At 38.6% G+C, this 27356-nt stretch overlaps 1 protein-coding gene across 1 annotated transcript in view; it reads left to right on the forward strand.

The window, feature by feature from the left end:
- Positions 1-27356, forward strand: part of LGR5 (leucine rich repeat containing G protein-coupled receptor 5) — a 140544-nt gene that overhangs the window by 83502 nt on the left and 29686 nt on the right. Inside the window, exons 4-6 of the mRNA XM_077111436.1 lie at positions 8029-8100; positions 23447-23662; positions 25390-25461. Of these exons, the coding sequence (XP_076967551.1) occupies positions 8029-8100; positions 23447-23662; positions 25390-25461 (360 nt within the window). The remainder of the gene's footprint in view (positions 1-8028; positions 8101-23446; positions 23663-25389; positions 25462-27356) is intronic.

Below are 27356 nucleotides of genomic sequence, written 5' to 3' on the forward strand. Positions count from 1 at the left end.
GAGAGAGGAGAAATGTTCCCTGTGGTATTATCCTGTCCTATGTCAGAACATAGGAATTATTTTAACGCTACTCTTACACACAAGGAACACTCAGTTGTGAGACTATGTTCATTTGTGTCACAATTCCTCATTTTTTCTCCTACAACATCTATAATTTGCCTTGGCATGCTCTCTTTATTTTAATAAAGGTTATTTCCTTCTTTCCCATATAATATACTGTAACTGTGGTCTAATATTACATATCATAACTCTAGGTTTTGTTTTAGTATCCATGGAGATCTCTACTCTAGTTCTCTGTTCTTGGACAGGATGGCTTCTGACCATATTATTTTTCTCACACCCATCCATATTCATTGTAAGTAGAAGCAAGTATCTGACTTGTTCATAAATGCATTCCCTAGCGTAGCCACACCTCTGTGTTATGTATATAGTGAGACATAATATTATTTTATTGTAAATTACTTTTCTTTTATTTCTTCTTTGTTTTACATGTAGGGCATAGTATTATATTGATTTTTTCTTTGATGATGAGTGTAGGTAGGCTATATGTTTATAAATTTCATTTCAATATGAGGCACTACAAAATGTTTATTATTGAAAGGGAGCATTGAGTCGAGTAGGGTGGAGAACCACAATGCTAGAGGTGAGATGCTGATCAAGATAGGCCTGTCTCAACCCTCAGGGAAATTCTCTTAAATGTTTTATAAAGTCCAAAAGTGGTTGGGAGAAAGAAATAACTAATTATATTGTAGCACCATAAGAAAGATAATATAAAAGTAATAGTCAGCTGACCTGACCTGTATAAGAGTAAGGAAGACAGTAAAAGAAGAGAAAAAATGATAGTGGTCTAGTCCATTAAGGTGGAGATGAAGCCATCATGGCTAGAACTGTTTTATATCTGAAACCTTGTTGTTGTGAGCTCTGGAAGATAACTAATACTTAAGATTATTATTCCTGTAAATATTGGCCTTAATGAAAAAAATAGGTTATGGGTTCTATACTGTGAAAGATCTAATCCAGTATAATTCTGAATCTACCTATCCTCAACAAGAGTTCATTCTCATGTGTAGGCCATTCTGTCAAGGATTGACTCATCCTCTTGCCACCCACCAACAAAACTGAAGCCACGTGGAGGTGATGGGTAAAAAGGGAGGAAGTCACAATTAGCCAGAATTCCCCCATTACGATGTAGACCCAGAGCCTCAGTAGTTACCTGATATTAAGCCATAGGACAGTTAGGCAGAGGGAATAACCAAGAATCAGGGACCATCATGTCATAAATCCCTATCTTAGTTTGCCAAGAGTGCTGTAATCAAGTACCATAGACTAGCTGGCTTATGCAACAGTAATTTATAGTCTCACCATTTTGGAAACTAGAAATCCAAATTTAAGGTGCCATTCTTTCTCTGAAATCTGCAGTGTTTTGGTGGTGCTTGGCAGCAATCCATAACTTAGCCCCTGCCTCCACTGCATGGCCATCTCTCTCCCCATCTGTCTCCTCCTCCTAGGTCCAAATTTCCTCTGCTTATAAGGACTTCAGTCCTTGCATTATGACCCATCTGGATTGAGTTTGGCCTCACCTTTGCTAAGAAGAACATCTTCAAAGATCCTGTTTACAAATGGGTTCACATCCCAAGAAACAGGGGTTTAGGATTTGAACATGTCCTTTGAACAGTCCCTTTTCAACAAATTATTTCCTCTCCCTCTGCTTCTGTGTACCTATTTTTATTTAGTCCTGTTGGCAAAAAGATAACCAAAAAATTGTATTGTTAGAGTAGCATGGGAATGCTATATGAAAAAATGAATATTTTAAAGCTCCTCTGGGAAGGAAATTAAGAAAGTAGGAAGTCATCTTTGTCTCTAGACAATGTGTTTCATTTTGTTTTCTTACCCTTATATGAATGATAAAAATGAAATTAATAGTGCCCAGGTTCTTATCAGTTCCCAGTGCATTCTGCTTATATTCAATGCATTCAGTAAGAAAGTATTTGCAGAAGAAATCAACAGCCATATTGTGAATGGTTTCTGTTTTAATTGCACTCCACAGTGCCGTAAACCCTTTAATTGTTTCGTCTCCCACTGAAATATCTTAAGCAGAAACAGATTTTTCTAATTAACTCACTGGAGACTTATAAGGTTATAGTGGCGATAACTTCTTGTTTTGTCACTTGAAAGTAATTAAACAAGCCTTCTTTATTTAAGGAGAGAGCAAAGCTCAAATTAAGTTTTTTTTTTAATTTGTTTTTGGGATTTCACTGGTTGAAGTGAGTGAAGAGTGAAGTTGCTAGCAGGTAGCTCATGGGTAACTTTAAAAGCTATCATTATTAAAACTCCTTGAAGCTCCATTTTCTGAAGCAAGATGTGTAAAGTTACTGAGAAAGTTTGCAATTATCCAATGAAGAAACGCTATCTAAATGCCTCTTACCTTACCTTCCGATTTTCCGGATATTTTAGGAATATACTTTAGGAACCATATTTTAAGGATTTTACTGTTTGGTGAGCAAAGGCTGGAAGGACGATTCAGCACACACTTTGTACCAGCAATAAATCACCTACCAAATTTAGACACCAGATAAGCCCGTTATCTGTATTTTACCATCATTTTAATGTATCACAATTAATACGTGACTTAGAACACATTTTTGTGAAGTTAAAAATTAGATAATGGATTGAAACTGTGCAGAAAAGTGTAAAGTAGCATAGAAATGTAAATTTGTGATATTCAAATAAATTGTGCAAATAGGCGATTCAACCTACAAACTTCCCAATTCCCCAATTGGTAAGTGAAATATGAAAATCTCCTCTAAAACCTCACTTTCTTCATGAGGAACCAACTAACTCATTTTGAGATTTAATTTATGGAATTTTAGTATAATCCAACCTAACACAATGAAATCGATTACTTGAGTAAAACTATAGGAATACAAATAGAATTATATTCCTTGGAAAACAGAATCTCAGCAATGGAGAGAAAAGTGTAAATAAGGATCTCCAAATATTTTTCATGTCTGATAATAGTTCACGTATGTATATGAGTTCATATTTGTATATAAGAAAATATTACAAATACTTTCATATTTAATCCTCAAGTATCTTTTCAATCAAACATTATCCCCATTAGACAGTTTGAAAACTAAAAGTCAGAGGGTGCAAGCATGGTTCAGTGGTTAGAATGCCTGCTTCCATGTGGGAGACCCAGATTCAATTCATGGACCATGCACCCAAAAATAAAAAATAACTAAGAGTCGGGGAAGTTAAATGGTTTTCTCGAGTTCACCAAGGTTCAAACTTAGGCCTTATCTCCAAGCCCAATGCGGCCTGGAGTCCAGATGACAATATTCTGTTAAAAATATTCAGCATACCTAACTGTAATACAATTATGTTAAAACACTGAATGAAGCTGCATGTGAGAATGATAGAGGGAGGAGGGCTGGGGACATAAATGAAATCAGAAAGATAGATGTGAAAGATTGAGATGGTATAATCCAGTAATACCTAGAGTGTATAATAATAGTGACTAAATGTACAAATTTTAAAAATGTTTTTGCATGAGGAATAACAAAGGAATGTCATTACTGCAGGGTGCTGAAAATAGATGGTAATTAATATTTTAAAATGTCACCTTATATGTGAGACTAAAGCAAAAAATGTTTATTTGCTACAAAATTTATATTTTGACTAGTGCATTTCCTAATATAACTTATGTAGATAGTTTGATTGAACACCATAAGTACAGGGAATCTCAGGAAGGATATAAGATTTTGTTGGTTTGTCCAGAGTGATGCCCCTCTGAATCCCAGAGTGATTCAATCAGTGAGTGGAAAAGTATTTGCAAAGCCCCCTTCGGGGAATGGTGAGAACGGGGAGAAATTCAACTTCCCCAAGCTGAATTCTTGATATTCTCACAAGCAGTGTGGACAACCAAAGCTATAGGCTGGGCTCCCCAGTCTTGGGGTTTGTTCATATGAAACTTACCCCCAAAGAGGATAGGTCAAGTCTACTTAAAATTTAGGCCTAAGAGTCACCCCCAAGAGAGCCTCTTTTGTTGCTCAGATGTGGCCTCTCTCTCCAGCCAACACAACAAGCAATCTCACCACCTTCTCCCTGCCTACGTGGGACATGACTCCCAGGGGTGTGGACCTTCCTGGCAATGTGGGACAGAAATCCTAGAGTGAGCTGAGACTTAGCATCAAGGGATTGAGAAAAACCCTAGAATGAGCTGAGATTTAGCATCAAGGGATTGAGAAAAACCTCAACCAAAAGGGGGAAGAGTGAAATGAAACAAAGTGTCAATGGCTGAGAGATTCCAAACAGAGTCGAGAGGTTATCCTGGAGATTATTCTTATGCATTAAGTAGATATCATCTTGTTATTCAAGATGTAATGGAGAGGCTGGAGGGAACTGCCTGAAAATGTAGAGCTGTGTTCCAGTAGCCATGTTTCTTGAAGATGATTGAATAATGATATAGCTTTCACAATGTGACTGTGTGATTGTGAAAACCTTGTGTCTGATGCTCCTTTGATCTACCTTGTCAACAAACGAGTAGAACATATGGAATAAAAATAAATAATAGGGGAAACAAATGCTAAAATAAATTTAGTTTGAAAAGCTAGTGATCAATAAAGTGAGGGGTAAGGGGTATGGTAGGTATAATCTTTTTTTTCTTTTCTGTATTCGTTTTATTTCTTTTTCTATTGTCTTTTTATTTCTTTTTCTGAATTAACGCAAATGTTCTAAGAAATGATGAATATGCAACTATGTGATGATATTGTGAATTACTGATTATATATGTTGATGCTTTATTTGGTTTGTTAACTTTTTAAATTAATAAATAAGTTTTAAAAATATTGAGCATAACAATGCTATATGATGGAAGCAAATACCATAAGTATAACTAGTAATGCTGAGTGTACATAGAGTGGAAAGAAGGCTAGAGTCCTGGATGTCACTCAAAGGAGAGCTAGAGGATAAAATAGGGAGCGAACAGTGAACGCTATAGTGGATGATGACTGTGGTTAATTGTACAACATAAGAAAGTTCTTACATGAACTAGATCAAAAGTGCATAACGATTACAAGGTGTTAATAATAGAGTGATATGTGGGAACAATACACTTAATGCAAACTAAGGGCTATAGTTAACACAGACATTATAACGCCCTTCCAGCAAGTGTAACAAAGGTCCCAAAACTACGTATCAGTTATGGGGGGTGGGGGGGTGGGGGGCGGGTGAAGGGTATGGAATTCTTTTTTTCCAAAGAAATTAGAATGTTCTATTTTAATTGTGGTGGTAAATGCATAACTGTGACTATAGAAGAGTCATTGACTGTACACTTTGGATGGATTTTACGAAGTGTGAATAAAACTGTGTTTAGAAAACAAAAGATATCATGTCTATACCATGAAAAAAATTCTGCATAAAATAGATGGGTGGTTCTCAGCATGTGGTACCCTGCTTCGCACCTCAGAACTTATTACAGATGCAAATTCTCTGACACCTCCCCAGACCTACTGAACCAGAACTTTTGGGTGGGGCTCTGGTGATCTGTTTTTTTGTTTGCTTGTTTGTTTTTTGCATGGGCAGGAACCGGGAATCAAACCCGGGTCTCTGGCATGGCAGGCAAGAATTCTGCCACTGAGCCACCATCGCACTGCCCTCCAGTGACCTGTTTTAACAAGCCCGCCAATGGATTCTCGTGAACCCTAAAGTTTGAGAACCATTGGCACAGATTATTTCCTTTTCTCCAACTTTTTAAATTGTCACAACAGTACAATCCCACTCTATCACTAGTTTGGGGAAGCAATTTCTTAATTCATACAGTGATGGCCAACCTTTGTTGAATGGTACAGTGCAGCAGGTATTGTTCTGAGAACTTTCCTTCATTGAATCATCACAGTAAGCCCCGTGTGATGTGTGTTATTATGGGTGACTGAGGCATGGCGAGATTGAGTGATTTCCCTGAGGCCACACAGCTAGTGCAAAGAGGTGGCCTGAGGCTAGGACGCGGGCTCTTAACCATGCCTTAACTCTAACATCCATGATACAGCCTGTAGATTTATACATTCAGCAAATATTCCCCAAGAGAATGCTACACAGAGCTGTGCAAAGTACATCAAGCTTTGGAGATAAACATTCCAAGGTTTGAATCCCAGCTTGTCAACTGATAAAAAGAAATCTCAGTTGTGGAGATGAGAGATCCAGGCAATTTGTTTCTGAAATCCAAATGTAAGTTTGTGACCTCATAAGCTCAGGTAATTCCTGAACATTTCTGCTTTCCAAAAATAATCTTCTGCCTAGGGTTTACATAGGCCATGAAATACTGAAAGAAAATGTGCTGCAAAATTATTATGTTATAAACATTTATGAATAAGGTAGCAAAATGTAAGGACTCTAAAGGGAATTTTTTTCCTTGCTATTTCCTAACAAGTAGTCATATATTTTTATTTCATTGCTGCCAGGTGTTTCCATTTTGTAATCCCTATGTTCTGGGAAAAAAAAAATAACTGTTCAAACTAGGAGAGCAAAAGCACACATGCTTCACAAAGGAAATTTTTTTTAATATCAAAATGCAGCCAGATATGAGGAGGGAGAATATGTTTAATAACCTTCCACTGGTATCCTTGTTTCCATTTTGTCTCATCTGTACAGCCACCAGAGTGATCCCTTAAAATCATAAATATCATTGCATCATTCCCCTACTTAAACTCTCAGACAGGGGTCTTTTATCACACTTAAAATAAAGCCTTATGGCCTTATCATGGCCTCTGGTTCTCTCTTGCAACCTCTCGCCCTCATTCATTCCATCTCAGCCACAATCAACCCTTTGCTGCTCCTTCAACAAGTCATGTCTTAGTTTGCTAGAGCTAAGCAAACTAAGTATAAGTATAACAAATGCCATACATTGTATGGTATAACAAATACCATACAATGGGTTGGTTTAAACAACAAGAACGTATTGGCTTATGGTTTTAGAAGCCGGCTGTCCCAAGTCAAGGCATCAGCAAAGCCAAGCTTGTTCTCTGAATCTGTAGCATTCTGGTGATGACTTGCCAATGTCCTCTGGGAACCTAGACCTGCATCTTCATCTCTGATGGCAGTTCTCCACTACATGGCAATGGCTTTGATCTCCTCCTGTGGCTTTCTCTGACTTCCAGCTTCTCTATAAAAGGGCTCCAGGAATAAAGATTAATGCCCACCCTGATTCAGTTTAGTTGCATGTAGATAGGATTTTAGGGAGATCTTATTCACAAATAAGTTCACCTTAACTGATAATACATCATCTTCAAAGCGTCCTGTTTACAAATGCTCACACCTACAGGGGCACAGATTAAGATTAAGAGCATGTCTTTTTTGGGGACATGCGCTTCAGTCTACCATACCAAGTAAGCTCCAGCCTCAGGGCCTTTGCACTTCCCTTCTCTCTTCTTTAGTACCTCTTCCCAGATGCTCACATAACTCCCTCCCTGACTTCTATTCTGGTCTCTGCTCAAATATCATATCCACCAAGAGGCCTTCCTTGACTGCCTTCTAAAATAAAATGTCGAGAAGGAGGAGTAAGGGGTAAGGGGTATGGTATGTGTGTGAGTTTTTTCTTTTTATTTCTTATCTGGAGTGATGCAAATATTCTAAAAATGATCATGGTGATGAATATATAATTATGTGATGACATTGTGAGCCACTGATTGTATACCATGTATGGAATGTTTGTATGTGAAGAATGTTTGTGTTTGTGTGTTGTTTTGTCAATAAAAACATTAAAAAAATAAAATGTCACTCCTTGTTACCAACTACCCTAAACCCATGTTTTGTTTTTATTCATAGTACTTATCACTTGTCCCATGTTATTTTCATTTGTTTATTGTTAATATTCTGCCACTCCTCAAAAGAATTTAAGCTCCCTAAGCGCCAAGGCTTTGTCGGATGCCAGCCTTTTTCCATGCCACCTAGAACAGTGCCTGTCACTTGTTAGGGTCAGTTATTGTCAATTTTCTTTAACATTTGTCCTTCTTTGTTTGTTTTAATGTACAGTATGCTGCAGAATAATCAGCTAAGACAAGTACCCCCAGAAGCCCTCCAGAATTTGAGAAGCCTTCAGTCTCTGTGAGTATAGTTGAAATTGCAAAATGTATTTAGGTTCATTTGAAAAGGAACATTTCAATGTCTAGCTGGCCATTTTAGTAAGTTCCCTTGTTTGGGGGTCAAACCTAAATAAATTGTGAGTGAGAATTTCTGTTAGAGCAACAATTCTTCACATCTTCATTAAACATGTGTGGTTGAGACCAGTGTTGGAGTTTGGAGTTTCTGGGCAGAGACTTAATGACAGTGTCCACAGTCAAAAACCTGCTAGCATGTGCGCTGGTATCACTGGTATCTCAGGGCAAAACATCTACTTTTTACAGGATCTTGTCCTATATCCCTCCACAATATTTTAGTTCCTAAGTTCAAATCAGGAACAATGTTTTCTTTTTACCTAGAAAATTGGACTTTACTCAGAATCTGGACATCTTGGCATCTTTAGTCTGTCCCCTTTTTTAGGTGATCTGAGGGGCCTTATAATCAAATTTTGCCTAATCAAATAACACCTAAATTTTTAAAATTCTGTATATTCATCTGGGATCTCAAATCAGCTGAAATCTACTAGTATACCTTGAAGCCTTACCCCCCAAGTTTACAAACCGAAAGCTTCCCATCACCACACAGAGACATATATCTACTCACAAACAATCCCTCAGATGCACACACATACGTCAGATTCACACACCACACACAGACTCACACACCACAACAGACAAACAAACCCAGCAGTGGCGTTGGTGCTCCCTTCTCTGAATCCACAACTTTTCCCTCAGGACTATCCATCCCCTTTGATTTAAAAGCTCAATAAATAAAAATGAGTTATCCCTCAGCAAAAGAATATTCTTACCAGGGAGGTGTTTTGGAACTTGACTTGTAAGCAGTTGTTCACAGCAATTAAGACTATTCCTTGACTACTTTGTCGGTAAATCTTCATCTTTACAGAATGAATTATATGTGTTTATATGTTGCATGGTTTCTGATATACACATGTGTAATATATGCTCTTTCTTTTTTTAACCCTCGAGATCCTCAACTGTCAAACAAAATACTGGTTTCTGGTCTTGAATGATGGGAGCGAAAAATGCGTAAAAATGGAAAATAAGCATCTCTAGTTGAAAATCATTCTAGAGAATACGTTGGTTAACAATTACATATAGTTTGCTTAGTGCCTTTTTACTGAGGTGACACAAGAGAAGGAGGAATGGGAAATGTGGAGTTTATACTTTCTTCCTTTGATCTTTTTTTTTTTTTTTTAGTGAAGGAAAATCTGCATTTGAGATCATTGTAAGCTTTTAACTCCAGTCAAACAAAGTGACTTCCTAGGTTTTCATCAGCCTACAGAAAACCAATCTTACAAGGGCCCTTTGTGGGGTGGGAGGGTCCGGGGCATTTTCAGGAGCTTCTTAATGGCATGACAGCATCGTGCCTCCTTTGTGGACAAGCCTTTTCCTGAAGGAAAGAAACAGCAGCAGGAGAAGCAAAACCACCTTAGCTTGGGCTGTCTGTGTGAGGGCTTTTGAGATCTGGTGGCTGAATGGAAATTGAGATAATGGCAGTGGCCAATGGAAACTTTAAACAGCTGGGAGGCAGGCAGAAGATAGCATGATAAGAGCTTGTAACCAAAGCCACTATCATCTGAAAGAAGATCACAAACAGAACACAAACAGAAGTGAACTCTTTGAGGAAAAGAAGCCCATGAATCTTTTGTTCACTCAAACTGGGTAGTGCTGCTCTGATAAAGGGGTTCAGATTTCGTTTCTGAGGGTCCAGACATTTACTACTCACCAGGTGTCTCTTGCTTTGGGTTTCTGGTTTGCAAAAAAAAAAAAAAAAATTACATTTGGAAACTTTATAAATACACGTTCCCTGTGAAAAGGCCGAGAGTTGACTTTCTGGTGCTACACTTACACCCAAACTCAGGTATTTGCATAGCCATGCGGCCCGGAACAGGCTGGGTTGCATGGGCTGGGCTGTTGAGTGTCCAGAGCCCCTTCGCCCAGAGCAGAGATGGCCCCCCGGGAGGTATTGAGTGTCGGCTGTGTATGCTGCTGCAGCACCTTTGCTCACTGATGTCTTTTGTGCTGCTTTGAGACAAAAATTAAGATTTGACAAAAGGGTTATAAACACAAGCTTAACTACCAACCATGCAGACGCCATGTCGTACCCACTGGGGTACACAACCAGGCCATTTTGGAATGTTTGTGGCCCAGTGGCTCCTTTGAAATTTTACTGTCATCCCAAGTTTAAAGTGTTTCATAGTATTTCCTTGCTTCTTTTTAAGCAGTTCCAAAAATGTTAAAGTTTAGTTTTGAGTTAAATGGATCAGCATAAACACACACTCCTTATCCGTACTCCACTCATTTTCCATGCCATATTTTAGCCTTTGTTGCTACTTCCATGCCAGTGTGAGTAATGATGAGGGAAAGACTGTCCCATCCTGGCTGCCAGCACCCAGGAGGTCTCCACTCAGTTACCCAACTCCCGTTGCCCTGGGGTTATAGATCTCTACCTAGTCCTTCTTCTACATGGTTCCTTTTTTTTGTTTCATTCTTTTGAATTCACTCCATTTTTCTCCACTTATGATCTTCCTTGTATTACACATTCACTCTGGAAGAAGCACTCAGCTCTCCATAGGGGGCTGCGTGTGTGTTATTCCTATACATGTAACTCCTAAAATAAGTGTAACTTCTAAATCAGGACTTCTCAACCTTGGATTCAAATAAGAATCATTTGTGATTGAGAGTCCCGAAACCCAATAAAATCATAATCTTTGAGGATGGGACCTAATAATCAGTATTTTCTAACTGGTGCTTAGGAAAACCTGGTGTCCTGCAGTAGATCTGTAGAATGTTCTCCTGGACTCTTCATACATGAGATGAAAGCAATATCCATACTTTGCATTCTGGTGTGAACTAATATAATATATGCAGAATACAAATTAAAAGACAGTCATTGCCTTGTTTCTCTTGAATTGAGAGCAGCTCACGTCTGCCTATTAATTCTACTGACCACTTCGGCAGATAGAGTTTAAAAGCCACTTGCTGTATTACTCTGCCACGCAAGGTGTGGCCTGTGGCCTGGCAGCGTCGGCACCACCTGAGATAATCCGGGATCTCTGGCCTTCCCTGGGACCTGCTTAATCAGAACCTTCATTTTTAACAACTCCTCAGGTGATTTGTATGCACATTGCATTTAAGAAACTAAAACTTCTAGTGCTCTATTAAAGCTGACAAAGTGGTCTACAGACCAAAAATGGTCGAGAACTACTGAAGTAGAAAATTTGTACACTTTGCTCCACCTGTATAGACTTGGCTTCATGGGACAAAGTTTAAGAAAGTTGATATATTAAAATTGGTAACATTGCTATGAGGAAGAAACAAATTTTACTTATGTTTCAAGGAATGTAATTTTCTACTTACCCCACATAAACAAAAGATATTTTGTTTTGGTCATAATGAAAACACGTATCGACATCCGTGTTCTTTTAACTCTCTCCTGATGCTTACAAATTGCTCAGCTATAGAATACGAGGGCAGCCCCATGTACTAGACCTGCGCAGTCCACAGCCTGACCCTGTGTAATATGTACATTTGGCTTCTGACATGTAATGCCTGCCTAGACACCAATTGGATTTTTGTAATGTAATCAAATATAACTTAATTTCCTTTCTGCTTTTTGGAAGGGAATAGGAAATGTAATCAGAATTTGCAGTGAGTTGTGTTTCACCAAGAACCTTTTGGCATTATAGTTATTTGAGGACTAGGGTCAGATTACAGAGATTTGGCGGAAATTCAAAACTTAACCTCTCCCATACCCTCACACCTTTGTATCCACAGCTAAGAAATCAACCTACACAAAACCATTGCGTCATTTGTTGATAGTCATTAATGGAGTTCAGGCATCTCACTGTCATTAGTCAAGATCAAGATGATCAAAGAGAATTACATATTCATGTTGTCCAGTTAACCAAAGAATCATTTGAAACATGTTGGTTTTCATTCCAAGTCTGCACTAGCGAAGCTAATTGTGGAATATGTGCAATCAGAACGATAATTGGTTGGCAAATAGGAAATGAAAGGAGAATTAGACGTAACATTATTTTTGTCTCTATTCTCTAACCTTGAACTAGCTAATAGAGGTTCATCTTCAGAGTAGAAAAACTGTGTTTAAAACCCAAGAAGAATGAATAACTCATGCTTGGAACATGATCTGTCCATGCATCCAATTGTGATATTAGCTTTGGGGCTACAGACCCCACCCCTAGACCCTATGAAATGTCAATAACTTAACTCAGATGATACATGGTAGGGTTTTGCTGACAATAGTCACTGGTCAAAAAGGAAAATGAGTGAGAGGAGTAGATGAAGAGGAAGAGGTGGGGCTCATGGTGCTGAGCAGAAAGTAAGGCGAGCTTAGAACCAGTTTTCTCCTATTAATATCCAGGAACTTATTAGGTTATAGACCTAAGATGTAGAAAAGGAAGGAAGTAACAAAAGACAAGGAGATGTAAACAGACAAAAAGTAAGGAAAGCAAGGTAACAAAGAGGATAAGATTAAAGGATTACGGGGGTAAAAAAAAAAATACAGTGCTTTTAGAATTGGTGGCATTCTTCCTACTACTAAAATAGACTCCAGAGAAAAAAGGAAGATGCAACTCTTCACAATGAAATCAACATGTGGATGCCCCCCCACCCGACCCCCACTCCCAACACCTCTACACCCAAAAGTGCCATCATATTGGATATGTATTGAGATGGAGGTAGACTAGAAGTTCTAGAGGACAGGAAGTTTTCTATTGCGCTATTAAGACTCATGGAACCATTTGCAAATCAGTACCCAATGAATTCTTATAAGGAGGAGGAGTTTTGCCCTTCCCCAACCCCCTCCCCAGTGTAAACATTAGAGAAAAAGCTTTAGAGGTAAAGCAACTTCTACAAGAAGAGAGAGCTAAAGATGGAGCATTGTCCTCCGAATCATACGTGATAGGGGGGTTAGAAAAGTGAACACCTGCGCAAGTTGCCATGCATGAAAGATCCTTATAGCAGGTTATCTGCCAGGGTGATGATAAACCTCATATTTGACAGTCATATGAGATAGATAAATATCTAAAAGAGAACACTGATGTTATGGGATGAAAAGTAAAATAATCTTTTTTTTTTTTTTTGATGTGTGATATAAAATGGAGACTAACTTTAGAAATAGATTGAATTCACTGAAGAAGCTAAAGAGATGAAGGAGAAAGGTACATTGTCAGTGGGCAAAGTGTTTTTCCCTTTTCAGGATAGACGGAATCTGTGATGAATTGTCATAAGACACATAAAGAAAACAATAGAAAATAGGAATGTTGCAGGGATAAAATCAGCATGTGGAAGTGAGTGAACCCCCAGGACTATAAAAGGAGCACCTTTTCTGCATCATTCCACTTAATCCTCGCAGCAGCTTCCTGAATGTCGTGGGGCCACTGAGATTACCCTTCCTTGGTGAAGAGGAAGCAAAAATCTCAGAAAGGTTACTTGACTTTCCCAGAGTCACAGGGCTGGTAATGCAGCCAGCTCAAGAAGAGTCTGGGATAAAAATTCTGATCTGTCTCACCCTGAAATCTGCTCATTTACCAACACACAATCTTGCTTCCCTGTGCAGATAATGGACACACAACAGAAAGCACTGATGAGAGAGAAGAGAAGTCTGGAAAGAAGCGTACTACCTCTAGACCTATAACTATCGAAGATAGAAAAGAAAAAAGAAAGAAAAGTTCTAATATTGCAGGACAGAAATTCTTTTAAAAACTGAACAAGGAAAGGGAGCAATATTTACTAAAGTAAGGGCCATGCACCCTTTTTTGCTGTTTCCCTCTGCATTTGGTCATCAGAACCCCTGTTCATCTGTGAAGTAAAAATTGTCTCCAATTTCCTGATGAGGAACCTAGAGTTGAGAGAAGTCACAGTGTTGTGCCCCTATTGCAAAGCTAAGGGTTCACTAGACAAAGAAGAGGGACGAACATTCCAGAGAGAGGGAATTACATGTGCAAAGACCCTATAGTGAGGGCTGGGGGGCAGAGGGAGCCTATTATATCAAGGAACAAAAGGAAGGTAGGTTAGCGTGGCTGGGACAGGAAGAGTGTCCAGTGTGGTAGAGAGAAGTTCAAGAGCTTGAAAGTCATTTGGGACATGTCAAGGATTTCAATCTTTATTATAAGAACAATGGGAATCTACTGGAGTGTTTTAAGCAGGAGAGGGCGTACTCAGATCTGTGTTACTGAAGTGGTCCAGGAGAGACAGGAGAACTTTGTCAGGACAGGTGCAGTGAATATGGAGAGAGGGAGATAGATTTGAGAAACAAACACTTAGAAGATGAAATTGTCAGTGATGGTCAGTATTTGCTAATGAATTGGCTATACAGGATGAGAGAAAGAGATGTTTAGGATGATTCTTAAGTTTATGGTTTATTCAAGTGTTCAGCTAATGGAGATGTTCACAGAGATAAGAAATGCTTGGAGAGGATTACATTTGAGGAGGAGGGTGGTAGGAGATCGTGAATTTTGGTCTTGAACATTTGTGCTCAGGAGCAATTGGAACAAGTAAGTAAAGATGCCACACAGACAGCTGGAATCCAGATCAGGATCTCAAAGAAAAGTCAAACCTACATTACATCCCTCTACCATGCATTTCTCTTCACAAAACACTTCATTATAATGATTCATTTGATTAACTGAGACCTTTTAGAAAATGAGCTCCATAAGGGACCATGTCTGACTGGTTTGCTGCTATGTCTCCAGCAGTAGGTACAGAACTTAGTCCATAGAATGCACTCAATAATTCGTGTTAAACTGAAGTAAAGTCTCAAACTCTAAATGGTGTTGCTAACAACTGATCATGACCAGCTGCTCTCCCCCCAGTTTAACTGTAACCTGCATTCACTCATCTCCGTGGCTCCAAACCTTCGTCTCAATACTCTGGCTTTGCCCACCTCTGTCTTTCTTGGTCTGAATGTTGGACTCTACTGGTTTCTGCATTGCTTTTTAATTTGATCTATCTGGAATAAGCTTTTCCATTATCTTAGCTGCGAATGTCCCTCTTCAAGAGTAGGGTTCAGGAAAGAACCAGGGTATTAAATCTTAGAGGGTTGGTGAGATTTGGATAGGTAGGGGTTAGGAAATGCTCATGAAACAATGTCCAAAAGTACTATGGGCAAGAGCCAAGAAAGGGACTTGACTGGGACAGAGAAATAAGAGAAAAGTTTGGCTAGATGAGGTACATGGAGGGCTTTGGCTATCAGAATGGAAAGTTTGCATATAAAAGAAATGATAATGTGGAAGAAATGCCCATTCCTAACAGGAGAATAACATAAAGCACAGTTTTAGAGAGAGTAATCTGGCAGCAGTATACATGATTAATTGAAGAGATAAGAGATCAAAGGCAAAAGAAACAGCTAAGAGGCTGTTGCAGTAATGCAGGTGTGAAGAGATAAGAGACTTAACCAGACAGTGGAAATGGAGAATCTGGAAGATGAAGATAAAACCGAGAGAACCTGGTGAATGATTGGCTGGAAGACAAGGGAAGATTCAAAAAGTGACCCCCAGATTTCAAACTTCGGTGGTTTCTGGGAAACTAACGGCCAGTGCTCCTGATGAAAAAAGAGGGTCTTTGTTTTCTATGGGGAAAATTGAAACTTTTATGAAGAAGTTAATCCTTTTGTTAGTTTGGCTGTAGATCATCTCCCTGTTTTAGAATTCACAACAGTGGTGACCTCTGAGAAACGGAGCAACTTAGTTTAAATTGACTTTAACATATTCATTGGACAGTTGCACTCCAATGAATGCCAGAGAGACACTTCTGAAAACTTGGTTCCTTTAGACACTTTTCGTCTGGCTGCTAGTCAGGCCAGGTGACTAGTTTCTAAATTTTTGCATTTCAATGAACAAGTAGACTTTAAATCTCTCCAACCTAGAGAGTAGAGAGGTATACGATTTTTATTATCTTTTCAGAAGTAAATCTAAAGCAATGATTTTTCTTCCTGGTGGCCACAGTAAGTTTACCAATAAATAAGATGGAGACTAGAAAGATGAAAGTAGAAATTTCCCATACAACCCATCACTGTGTTCACATGAATTCATATGCTTAATATCTTCCTACGATGTGAGATATTTCATTAAAAGATAGAATCCTCACATTGTGGTCACTCCACAAATACTTAGAAGAGAAAAGGTGATATTGATAATATTGTGAAGAATGCATACGAGTCAACTTGAATTAAATCTATAAGAATTCATATAGATCAAATTCTATCACGATAGTATCATTATAATGATCTTATTACAGATTCAACTCCAACAATCCACCAATTTCAGTGCAATAAAATTCCAAAGCAGTAAAATTTCACCATAATAAAGAACATATGTTCTTTGTTGAAATGTACTAAATATATACTTGGACTTGAAAGGTTTTTACTTCATGGCAAAAATAAAATAATTGAGAAAACTTTTGTTTCTTAACATTTTATAAGTGAACTAAACTCTGTGGTCTTGCTACAATTCATGAACGGCTCAAAATGGCTCAAAATTACAAATGTACAAGAGAGTTGTTTATTTCTTTAAAACTTGTGAAGGAAGGTACTCATATGGATATAAAATAGCAATGTCAGTCATGAAAATGCCATGCTTCACAATTCTACTCATTGAAAGAATCTCCATAAACAGTATTATAACTGCAGCTGCAATATCCTTCACACTTTGGGTTTTTTTTCTTTAAGTCATTCATGTTAATAATTGACATTATTACAGTCATCTCAGATATGGAAGTAGCCAAGATCAAGCTTATCTTTTGACCAACTCTTTCTTCCTTGTAGTTAATGGGTCATCAAAGACATTCTCAAACAAAGATAAAAGTTTGTGTGATACATTTGCAAGGCATCATATGCAAGATATACATAAAGGGCCATTTACAGGAATAACAATAGCAAAAGTGAGCTCATAGAGTCTCTAATCCCTTTAATAATGCTATTTATAAATCGAAATTTCTTTGGACAGGGTGGGGCAGATTGTCAAAATATTTCTTTATAAAAGAAAATTCGCACAATTTAACCCTCTGTTCATTAAAGCATTAAGGGAAAAAAATTAAAGAGAAAGTAAGAAAAGACTTTTTGTTTTTGCCCTTGCCTGAACATAAAAATTTAACTTTTGGCCTGATAACATCTATTCTTCTTCATATGAAAAGCATTGTTACTACAGAACTATATTTACAGTGAACAGGCAACTCTGTTTTATTTTCTTTTATGTAAGAATGCATGGACATTCTTGCATGGTCTCCGTCCACCCAGTTGCCCAAGCCAGAACACTGAGTCACCATATTTTCCTCGTTTTCCTCTCTGTCAATATCTGGTAAACCGACATACCACCTCAGGCTCACTTACTTAACATCTTTCACATTGGCCCCTCCTCTTCATTTCCCCCACTTTTTTCAGGCACTCAACTTTTCTTACCTAGAAGACTGCATTTACCACAGACACTATTTTGGTTTGCTATATGTAATATACCAAAAATGGAATGACTTTTTTTTTTTTTTTTAGAAAAACTTCTTTAGAGGAAATTTATTGAGTTGCAAGTTAACAGTTCTAAGACTATACGAATGTCCAAACTAAAGCATCCGGGAAGGATACTTTGACTCAAAAAAAGCTGATGGGTCCAGAATACCTCTGTCAACTGGAAAGGCACATGGCTGGCATCTACTGGTCCTTTGGCTTCTGGTTTCAAACAGCTTCCCCAGGGGCATTTACTTTCTGCGTCTCCAAATGTCTGGGTCTCCTGTTGGCTCTGTTGCCTCTGTTGGTTCTGAAGCATTTTCCAGAATGGTTCCTTCTTAAGGACTCCAGTAAACAACTCCACCATGAATGGGTGACGATACATCTCCATGAAAACCACCTAATCAGAAGGTCCCACCTACAACTGGATGAGTCACATCTCCATGGAAGCAACTTAATAAAAAAGATCTCACCCAACCATATTGAATGAGGATTAAAGAACATGGCTTTTCTGGGTACCCAACAGTTTCAAACCAGCATAGACACTTTCCTTTCAGTCCATCCTCTATACTGTTATCTGAGTGATCTTTCTGAAGCACATCTATTATTAGGGTATCCTGTTAGGAGGCAGTACTCTACCCCCACCAAAGAAAAACATTTTCATATGGATCTTGCAGATTGCTTGGGAGAGGGTAGGGCATTTTTCATAGTTAGGTAGCCCAGAAACCTTCTGGGAGGGAAGTTCTCCAAGCTCCAAATACTTAATTTCGATATTCAAAGTTATTAAAGCCTATGGGGTGAACTGGATAGAGCTGGCCAGGTCCCACTGATGAGGGAAGACAACCTAAGACCTACAAGAGATGGTCATCCTTAGCCAAGCAGCCTAAGCAGCAGAATCCCTTTAGCAATTAATTAATCCCCCCCCCAAAGAAGCATAAAATGGGTGCCATTTCTCATATAGTGATCACTTTTCAGTTTCCCTTTTCAAGATCATAATTCATAAGCTATATTTGTCTGAAAGAAGGTGAGGCCACTCCCTTTGTTGAAGTGTTTTGTTTTTGTTACACCTAAGTACATGCAGAGTTTGTGGGGCCTCAGTCACATTTTTTTAATAGTTACTTAAATGCCAAGATCATTGCTAGGAACCTTCTCTGTGAATGTGCCATCTCTCATACATCCCAGCCCTCCTTTGCTTTCAGAATGAAGATGTTATATTCAGTAATGTATCAGGAACAAAGTTATTTACCCTCTGGAAATAATAGTCATGGTGAAGACTGACATAAGGGGAACTTCTACTGCAATGAATTGTGGACAACTCTAAGTTATTTCTGTTATGAGGGGTGAATGAAGTAGCCTGCATTTCTCAGAACTGAAATACACTGACAATCTAGCACTATTCTTTTTGAGTAGAGAAGTTGTAGATTTACAAAAAGATCGTGCAAAAATACAATGTTCCCACATACCCACCCCCATTTTTAATACTTTTGCCTTAGTGTGGCAACTTTGTTACAATTGTTGAGAGAATATTAGTATAATATATTATTAGCTATAGTCCTTAGTTTGTTTACATCAGGGTTCACTGTGTTGTACAGTCCTATGGTTCTATGGTTCTGTTTTTCTTTTTTAATTTTTGTTCTAGTAATATGTATATACATATATATGTATATATATATATATATGTATATAGCACCTAAAATTTCCCATTTTAACCACATTCAGATATATAATTCAGTGCTATTGATTACAGTCACAATGTTTTGTTTCTATGACCACTGTGCATTACTGAATCTTTCCATCACCCCAAACAAAAACTCTACACCAATTAAGAATTAACTCCTTATTTCCTACCCCCATGCCAGCCCCTGGTATCCTGTACTCTGGTTTCTGACTCCATGAATTTGCTTACTTTATGATTTCATACCCATGAAATAATAAGCAATTTTCCTTTTGTGTCTGGCTTACTTTACTCAATGTCATATTTTCACAGTTCATCTATGTTGTAGCATGTATCAAAATGTCGTTTCTTTTCACCACTGAATAATATTCCATTGTATCTATATACCACATTTTGTTTATCCATTCACCCCGTGACACTTTGGCTGTTTCCATCTTTTGGAAATTGCAAATAATGCCACTGTGACATCAGTGGCATATAAAATCAGTGGCATAGCACTCATTTTAACCAACTTCTGACCAAAGCAAAATTTAAATTACCTCTTCTTTTTCATTTGGTTTCAATGGCAAAAAGACAAAAGCACAAATTTTAACCAACTTCAAATAATAATCATAATTTTAAATCATTAAGATATTTTATAGCTTATAAAGCTTTGCTGTGTTATTTCTTTCAGTCATAAAGCAACCCTATAAGATAGAGAGGTTTTATCCCCATTTTACAGATGTAAAAGCTGAGGTGCTTTGAGTTGGCCAGTCATACAACTACTATAGTGGCTTAGTGTATATATATGTGTGTAAATATATATATATATATATATACATATATATTTTTTTTCTTTTACACGGGCAGCCTCTGGGAATAGAACCCAGGTCTCTGGCATAGCAGGGGAGAATTCTGCCACTGAGCCACTGTGACCTGCCCTTTTTTTTTTCACTGTGTATATATTTAGACCCCAAACTTCCCATCCCAAATCTGCACTAATTCACAGATACTGAACTGCTGCACGCACACACACCCACCCACACACACACACACACACACCATTTTGACTTGCACGCAATAGAAATGATAACAAAGAAACACTTAAAAGCAAAGTTATATAATATACTTTTGTTGCTCCTGATAAGCAGAGTATAATACCATGTTTTAAATGTGTGTTTTCTTATACCATGCAGTGATGTTTTACTGACCCCTCACTGCTTAAATATTGCATTTTCCAAGAATATGAATACAGAATGTCCAGCTGCCTGAAAAGAACAGATTGACATAATATGAGCCCATTGTTTACTTACTTAATAGGCACAACTTGTGCCCTGCCAGCTGCTTTGTCCACATTCTTAAACTTGTTCTGTAAGAACCACCTGTACGTGTGACTGGATAATTAATTTTATACTCTGGTTTAGCCTTGGGATCTCCTGTTAAGATTAAATCAGATAATAATGGCTTTGAGTGTGAATAACATACCATTGTCTGAATTACATTTGGCTACTGGGGCTAGGTGAACATGGGGTCTAGACACTGCAATTAGAAGGAGTGTGATTTAGTAGTAGCTTCTTAATAACTATGAGACAGAGACGTTTTCATATTGCATTCAGGACAGGTGAAGGAAGGGCTGCACTGTTTAGTGTTAGGCCTTTGACTACTGGCATATCAAGTGTTAGGACTGTAAAGAATAGAAAATAGCTAATCATATAGCAAATTGGCACAAGATAACAATGTACAAGATAACAATGTACTGACAAGATTACCTCTTTTTTTCGGGAAAAAAAGCCAGGGGGACTCATAAAAGAGGCTTGTCCAGAGAATTGGACTTATTAACATGGAGAATTAATACCAGGGTCCTTTCAAAATACAACAGAGGCTTTGTAACTTGAAGTATCACAAGAAGACACATTTATGACTCAGTGCTGAGAAAGCATTTTTGATAAATGCATTCCAAACACTTGCACTAGACTTAAAAGTTAGTTATTGTTTTAGTTTGCTAGACTGCTCAAAGCAAATACCATGAAATGGGTCAGATTAAACAGTGGGAATTTATTCACTCCCAGTTTTGAGGCTGGGAAAATGTCCAAATTCAGGCAACCTCAGGGCAATGCTTTCTTCCTGAAGGCCAGCTGCCGGTGAGCCGTGGCTCCTCTGCCACATGGCAAAGCAGATGGTAGCATCTGCAGGACTCTCCCTTCCTTTCTAGGTTTCATTAATTTCAGCTTCTTGCTTCAGTGGCTTTTTTTTTTTATATCTAAATTCATTCTTCTTATAAAGGATCTAGTAATAGGATTAAGTCCCATCCTGATTGAGGTGGGCCCCACCTTAGCTAAAGTAACCTCATTAGAAGGTCCTAACGACAATGGGTTCACATTCACAGGAGTAGATTCGATTTAACGACATGTTTTTTCTGGGGTACAAACAACTTCAAACCACCAAAGTCATTTTCAGGACTTTTAGAAGCCACTTGTAGTTTCGATGCATAAGCAACTGGCAATGATCCGACAATATGTCAACTAAAATGTGAATGTTCATATTATTTAAATAAAGTCGCCATTCTTTAATCAGTGTAGTAGTTAAAGAGAGTTTACAGATGTGCATTAGTTCTAGTCAAATAAAAAACAATCACCTCCTCGTCCCCTGATGAAATTGTACCTTATTTTGAACATGGGCCAACCACGGTGTTGCCAGAAGAAAGGGTGCAGACACGGTGTTGAGTTTTCCTAAACATTTCCAGCTCCATTTGTTGACAGAAGTTTGAGATATCAGAAACTGTATGCTGATGCCTGTGATGTTAGTTGTTCTACTGGAAATTTACTTGTGAGTGGGCTACAACACCAAACTCTTAAAATTTGTTCCAAGTGACCTTATCTCAGTTATTTATCAAAACTTGGCCTGGGCCTCTGCAGTGTCACTTCATCCCATTCACTTGGCAGAAGGAGTCAGGGGACCAGTGGGGTGACAAATGTGGCAAAAAGTGACGAAGCCGCCTTCCACAGAGACCAGCTCCCCTACTGCAGAAAACTTCTCTATTTCTAAGTTGTTTGGTTTACAGGGGACTATTTTGTGATCCCAGTGTGCTTCTTCCACCTGCTTAGTCTTCAATGCCTCGGAAAGCATTTTTCAAAAATCCGCCTGTGATTTTCTCACTCTTCCTAAAACATGGACTGCTTCAAATGCAACTCTTCTCTTTGTAATCCTACCTTTGAAAGTACAAGCAACTGTGTGAGCCTTCAGAATAGATTGGAAAAACGAGGGAGGGCTATCAGAAGCATCAATAAGTTGCAGTGGTCCTGCGGTCCAGGCGCCTTGCAGGGAATGCCACACTGCCTGGGTTGTGTCACTGCAGAAGAAGAAGTGCTATACAGGGACAGTTTATACTGAATTGGGGCAAAATAAGTGTAGTGTACTCCCTCTGCTGGCTCTGAAGCTGCAATAGCTTAGAAACCCATCTTATTTTTTAGAGGCATTTCCCCATTAAAATATAAAACAGTGTGTGGAAAAAGAAGCAAAGTTGGAAATGCTGTTAAATTTAGTATTTGTTTAAAATGTCAGAGAAACAGACGTCTCCCCGACACAGATGATTATGATGAGCAAAAAAAACCAGCAGTTTTTAGATTTTTCAAAGCATCCTAAACTCAGCAAAGTACTAAAAAAAAAGGGAAGGGCCACCTCTTCTCCTCTCCTTGAGACGTAATTCTGACAGCCTTCAAAAATTACTCAGTTCCTTTTAGATATTGAAGTAAAGCTTTCCCGGAGCTTAATGGATGTACGTAAGTATGTTTAGTATGTTCAAACAGTCCAGGAAAGCAAAGGCATTCATTTGGCTTGGCATGGGGGGAGAGGGGGCAAGGAAAGAAGGGACTCTTTATCCTGGTATCAGAAAGGAAAGCTTAAAGATCATTACTGAGACTTTATAGCTCGGGAGGGGTGGAAGCATAGCCCTACATAAGAGCAAGTCTTCCACAAGCCTAGGAGAGAATCATGGCGCATGGACCTGTAAGCCAGAAGAAGCAATAGTCCCGCCCACGAGTGGAGAGAGCCTACCAGGAGAGGAGAAAGCTGCAGGTCTCGGAGGGCCCTGAGGGCCTCGAGCCCTGTTTTGCTCTTGTTAATCAGCTTCTTGAAGGTGTTCCTTCCAGCCCGGACTTTGCTCTCTTTTCTAGTCTTGCTTTCTCCCTCTCCCTCTCACAGGCGTCTGGATGCCAACCATATCAGCTCCGTACCCCCCAGCTGCTTCAGCGGCCTGCATGCCTTGAGGCACCTGTGGCTAGATGACAATGCTTTGACGGAAATCCCTGTCCAGGCTTTCAGAAGTTTATCAGCATTGCAAGCCATGACCTTGGCCCTGAACAAAATACACCACATCCCAGACTATGCCTTTGGAAATCTCTCCAGCTTGGTAGTTCTGTAAGTTTTATTGACTTCCCCTGTCTGTCTGTCTCTCTTTACAGTTTCTAGATTCATTGTAAGGCCTTGCCCTGAACATGCTGGCTCTTCAAATCTTGAATGGGGATATTTTGCAGGAGGAAAATCCCCTGAACCCCTTCCTAAAAAAAGAGTCCCTCATCAACGTTCTAATTGTGTATGTGAATTAAACATTTATTAAGCACTTGTTAAATCATATGCAGGGCATATAAAGATAAAGTCCAACTTCTCTCATAGGGAAGCCCATTGTATATTGTGCAAGTAATGACCACACTGTACAATTAGCCCAATAAAGAGGCTAAGAAAATTTCATTCTTTCTGATAAGAGCTTTTAATCCAGGTAAAATTGAAATATGACCTTCTTACTAATTAATAAGTACTTATTATACACCTACCAAGAAAAGAGAACCGAGAACGAACTTTTGATGGTAAGTTATGCATTTGGGTTGTTTTTCCTGCTGTGTCTAGATTTCATATCTTCAATCAAAATGATTCTCCAAGCAATAGTTTGAAAAAATAAACAGTCTTAAGATTGTAGCAACGTACCCCACATGTGTAATATAACAATCGGTCAATGCTAATATTGGAAAATAGCAACTGCTTAAAAGGCTGTATGTTCAGTTTGCTGCGGAACTTGGAGGAAGGTTTCTTCTGCATTGAGTATTTCTCCCTTTGCTCCATGCCCTTCCACCTGCTCACCGCTGCCTTCAATCAGTCTACTCTAGTATTTGACTGCATGTTTGTCTCCTGCACTATAGTATATACTTCTGGGCAGCATCTTACGTAGAAAATCCTCAATAGATGTCCCACAGTTCTCACATGAAACAAAGTATATTTATTAGAAGAAAAACTTTAATCAGAAAGGATGAGTCATTTTTGGTGACATTAACTAATTTCTGTACTGAATTTCACATATAAAGATGCTGCTGCTGACCCACCAGAAGCCAGCTGTGGGCTTTAATTTGTCCTCCACTAGAGGAAATGGACTTACAGAGCAGCTATTCGTTTACACCTGGGCATATTTTTCCAAAATCCCTTTAGAAATTGGTCTTGTTTTTTTGGATGTACACACAGCTGTTCTCACTGGCCCTGACCTAACTGGTATACCAGTTGAGCCAAAGATGATAATTATACACATTAATACCGTGTCAAGATATCTAATCTCCTTGGGCAGCTGAAATATCTGGTCATCATTTGCTGTAGCTGAAATCGTATTTCCTCTTGACCTGTGCCCTGCCCTGGGAATGTAAGCATTATAAGCCTCAGCTTAAATAGAAACATGCTTAGAAGACCTAGGACCTTCAATCCATCCTCCTTCGTCAATGACAGGCTGTACCTCTGCTTAACCGTACAAATATCCCAAAGCCATACTGAACATCCTAGACTGCAGTGTGTGTTCAACAACCACGCTCAATTTACTCATATCAGTCCCATTGCTTATACCATAGTACATGCCCTAATGTCTCAAACCCAAAAAAGTAAAACTAAGACTATTAAATTCTGTGGCAAAGAATCAGTTACGTTAAGAGTGAACAAGCTATATAGCCTTTATATACATAAATTCTTTTTAAAATATGTTAATGCATTTCTTGTATAAAATTAGTGCATTCTTCTGCATAAATTTATTTGAGTTTAACCAATAAAAATGTTGTGCCTAAATCTGCTGTGTGTAGTGAGCCTTCCTGACTTTTCCTAATGTTCTCCTGCAGGCATCTCCATAACAATAGAATCCACTCCCTGGGAAAGAAAAGCTTTGATGGGCTCCACAGCTTAGAGACTTTGTGAGTTGACCTTTTATTTGTTTCCCTTTCTTCAGTGTTTTCATAAATAATCTGAAAGAATCAAAATAGCCTTAAAGCTAAACTTGATGTTTGGTTTGGTTAATTGCTTGAGCCTTAAACAGATATTTATAGTGGCTTTATCTTAAACACCCCCCCACACACACACACCCCCCACAGTGCAAAACATGAAACTGAGATTTTATTTTAATCTAATAAAACTGATAAAGTAGCTAGAATCATTATAAACTAAATGAGATGTTTTCTATCAACACTGGTCATTTGCTTAGGAATGTGCATTTGCTGTCAAGGATGAGTTCTACATTGTCACTCAGGCCCACTTTTCATGAGTCTGGTCCTCTCTGATGAATGAGAGGATGAGGACTAAGCAAATGCCTTAGTGCCCAACCTGAGTTAATCAGGTGACTCATTAGGAAACAGCAAGGGTCCATGTTAAAGCAATTCAAAAGATGAAAAAGTAATAATAGCTGTTCTATCATCAAGTACCACACTGCATCATCGCAATCAAGCCTTACAACCATGCTATGAGAATGGCTACTACTATCCCATCTTAGGCTTTAGTGAGGCTGTTATTTGGCCAATGTTACGCATCTGGCAGTAGCATAACTAGGAGTTGATTCCTTCTCTAGTCTGATTCTGAAATACATGTTTTACCACACTACAACACTTCCAAGGAATAGGTCAAAAATTCAACTCTGAGTTGGTACCTGTGATAAAAATGAGTCCATAGACTTGAGCTACCTTTGGAGGCAGTTAAGGGAAGAGGAGACTCTTGTAGAGACAGTGGCCATGGCTGAATACTTAAAGAAGGAGGCAGATGTTGTATCTGCTGGCTGATCTTGAAAAATTCATGTATCTGAAATGTGGACATGTCTGCTGATTCAACTGCATCAAATCACTGCAGAAGGATCCCCACAGGAAGGGTGCGTTATGCCCCTTTTGCCCTGTAGTCTCTCAGAAGAATGACATCAAAACAAATTGCCAACTGGGGAAGTTGGTTTCCAAGATCAAGGACCTAGAGCCCCAGCTAGGAGCTATTCTGAAAATGAACCCAAGGATACTGAAGTTTGAAGTGGATATGACTTTAGGTGTTGACATATCCAATAATCTCCTCATCATTTCTGATGACTTGAAAAGCCTCCTGTGTCATGTATCAAACAGAATTGGAAAGAGTGTCCTGAGAAATTCAAATATCCAATTTCTATTTTGGTCTCCCCTTGGTTCACCTCTAGCCTCCATTACTGGGAGGTAGATGTAAGAACATGCAGAGAATGGGTCTGGGTGTTTGCAGAAAATTTGTTCACCAGCAAGGAGAGATCCACCTGTCTACTGAACTTGGATTCTGGACTGTAAGTTTTAGAAAGAGAAGCTACCTTTTGGCCACCACCAACATCTCAGACTGTGGTCTGGGCCAACTCAAGGTTAAATTGAGTGGGGATTTTCCTGGATGTGGATATTGGAAACATTTCCTTTTTCAACATTAGTGAAGGCTTCTGTATCTTCACATTCACCAAAATTTTAGCTTCAGAGCCCCTGAATCCATTCTTTTCAGCTTTAGGTCCAAGAAATGGTCATCAGAATGCCCTAGGTCTCTGTTTCATGATGAATCCAGGTTCAGTAATTCCAAGATATGCTTGGGAAAACCAGTATAACTGAAACCACACAAAAAGAAATATTTGGAAAAAAATGTTATGTATGTATGGTTAAAAAAATATTCTGTTACATTGATACATTAAAAATGTTGAAGCAGAAAAATAGGGTAACTTTATGAATCATAAACCCACATTTCAATAATTTAACACTATTAGGAAATGTATTACAGGTTAAATATTATATTAATATAGAAGCATGCTTTGAGATTTAGGATTTGACATCTG

This window comes from Tamandua tetradactyla, chromosome 7, assembly GCF_023851605.1.
Source record: "Tamandua tetradactyla isolate mTamTet1 chromosome 7, mTamTet1.pri, whole genome shotgun sequence".
NCBI classification, from domain to species: Eukaryota; Metazoa; Chordata; class Mammalia; order Pilosa; family Myrmecophagidae; genus Tamandua; species Tamandua tetradactyla.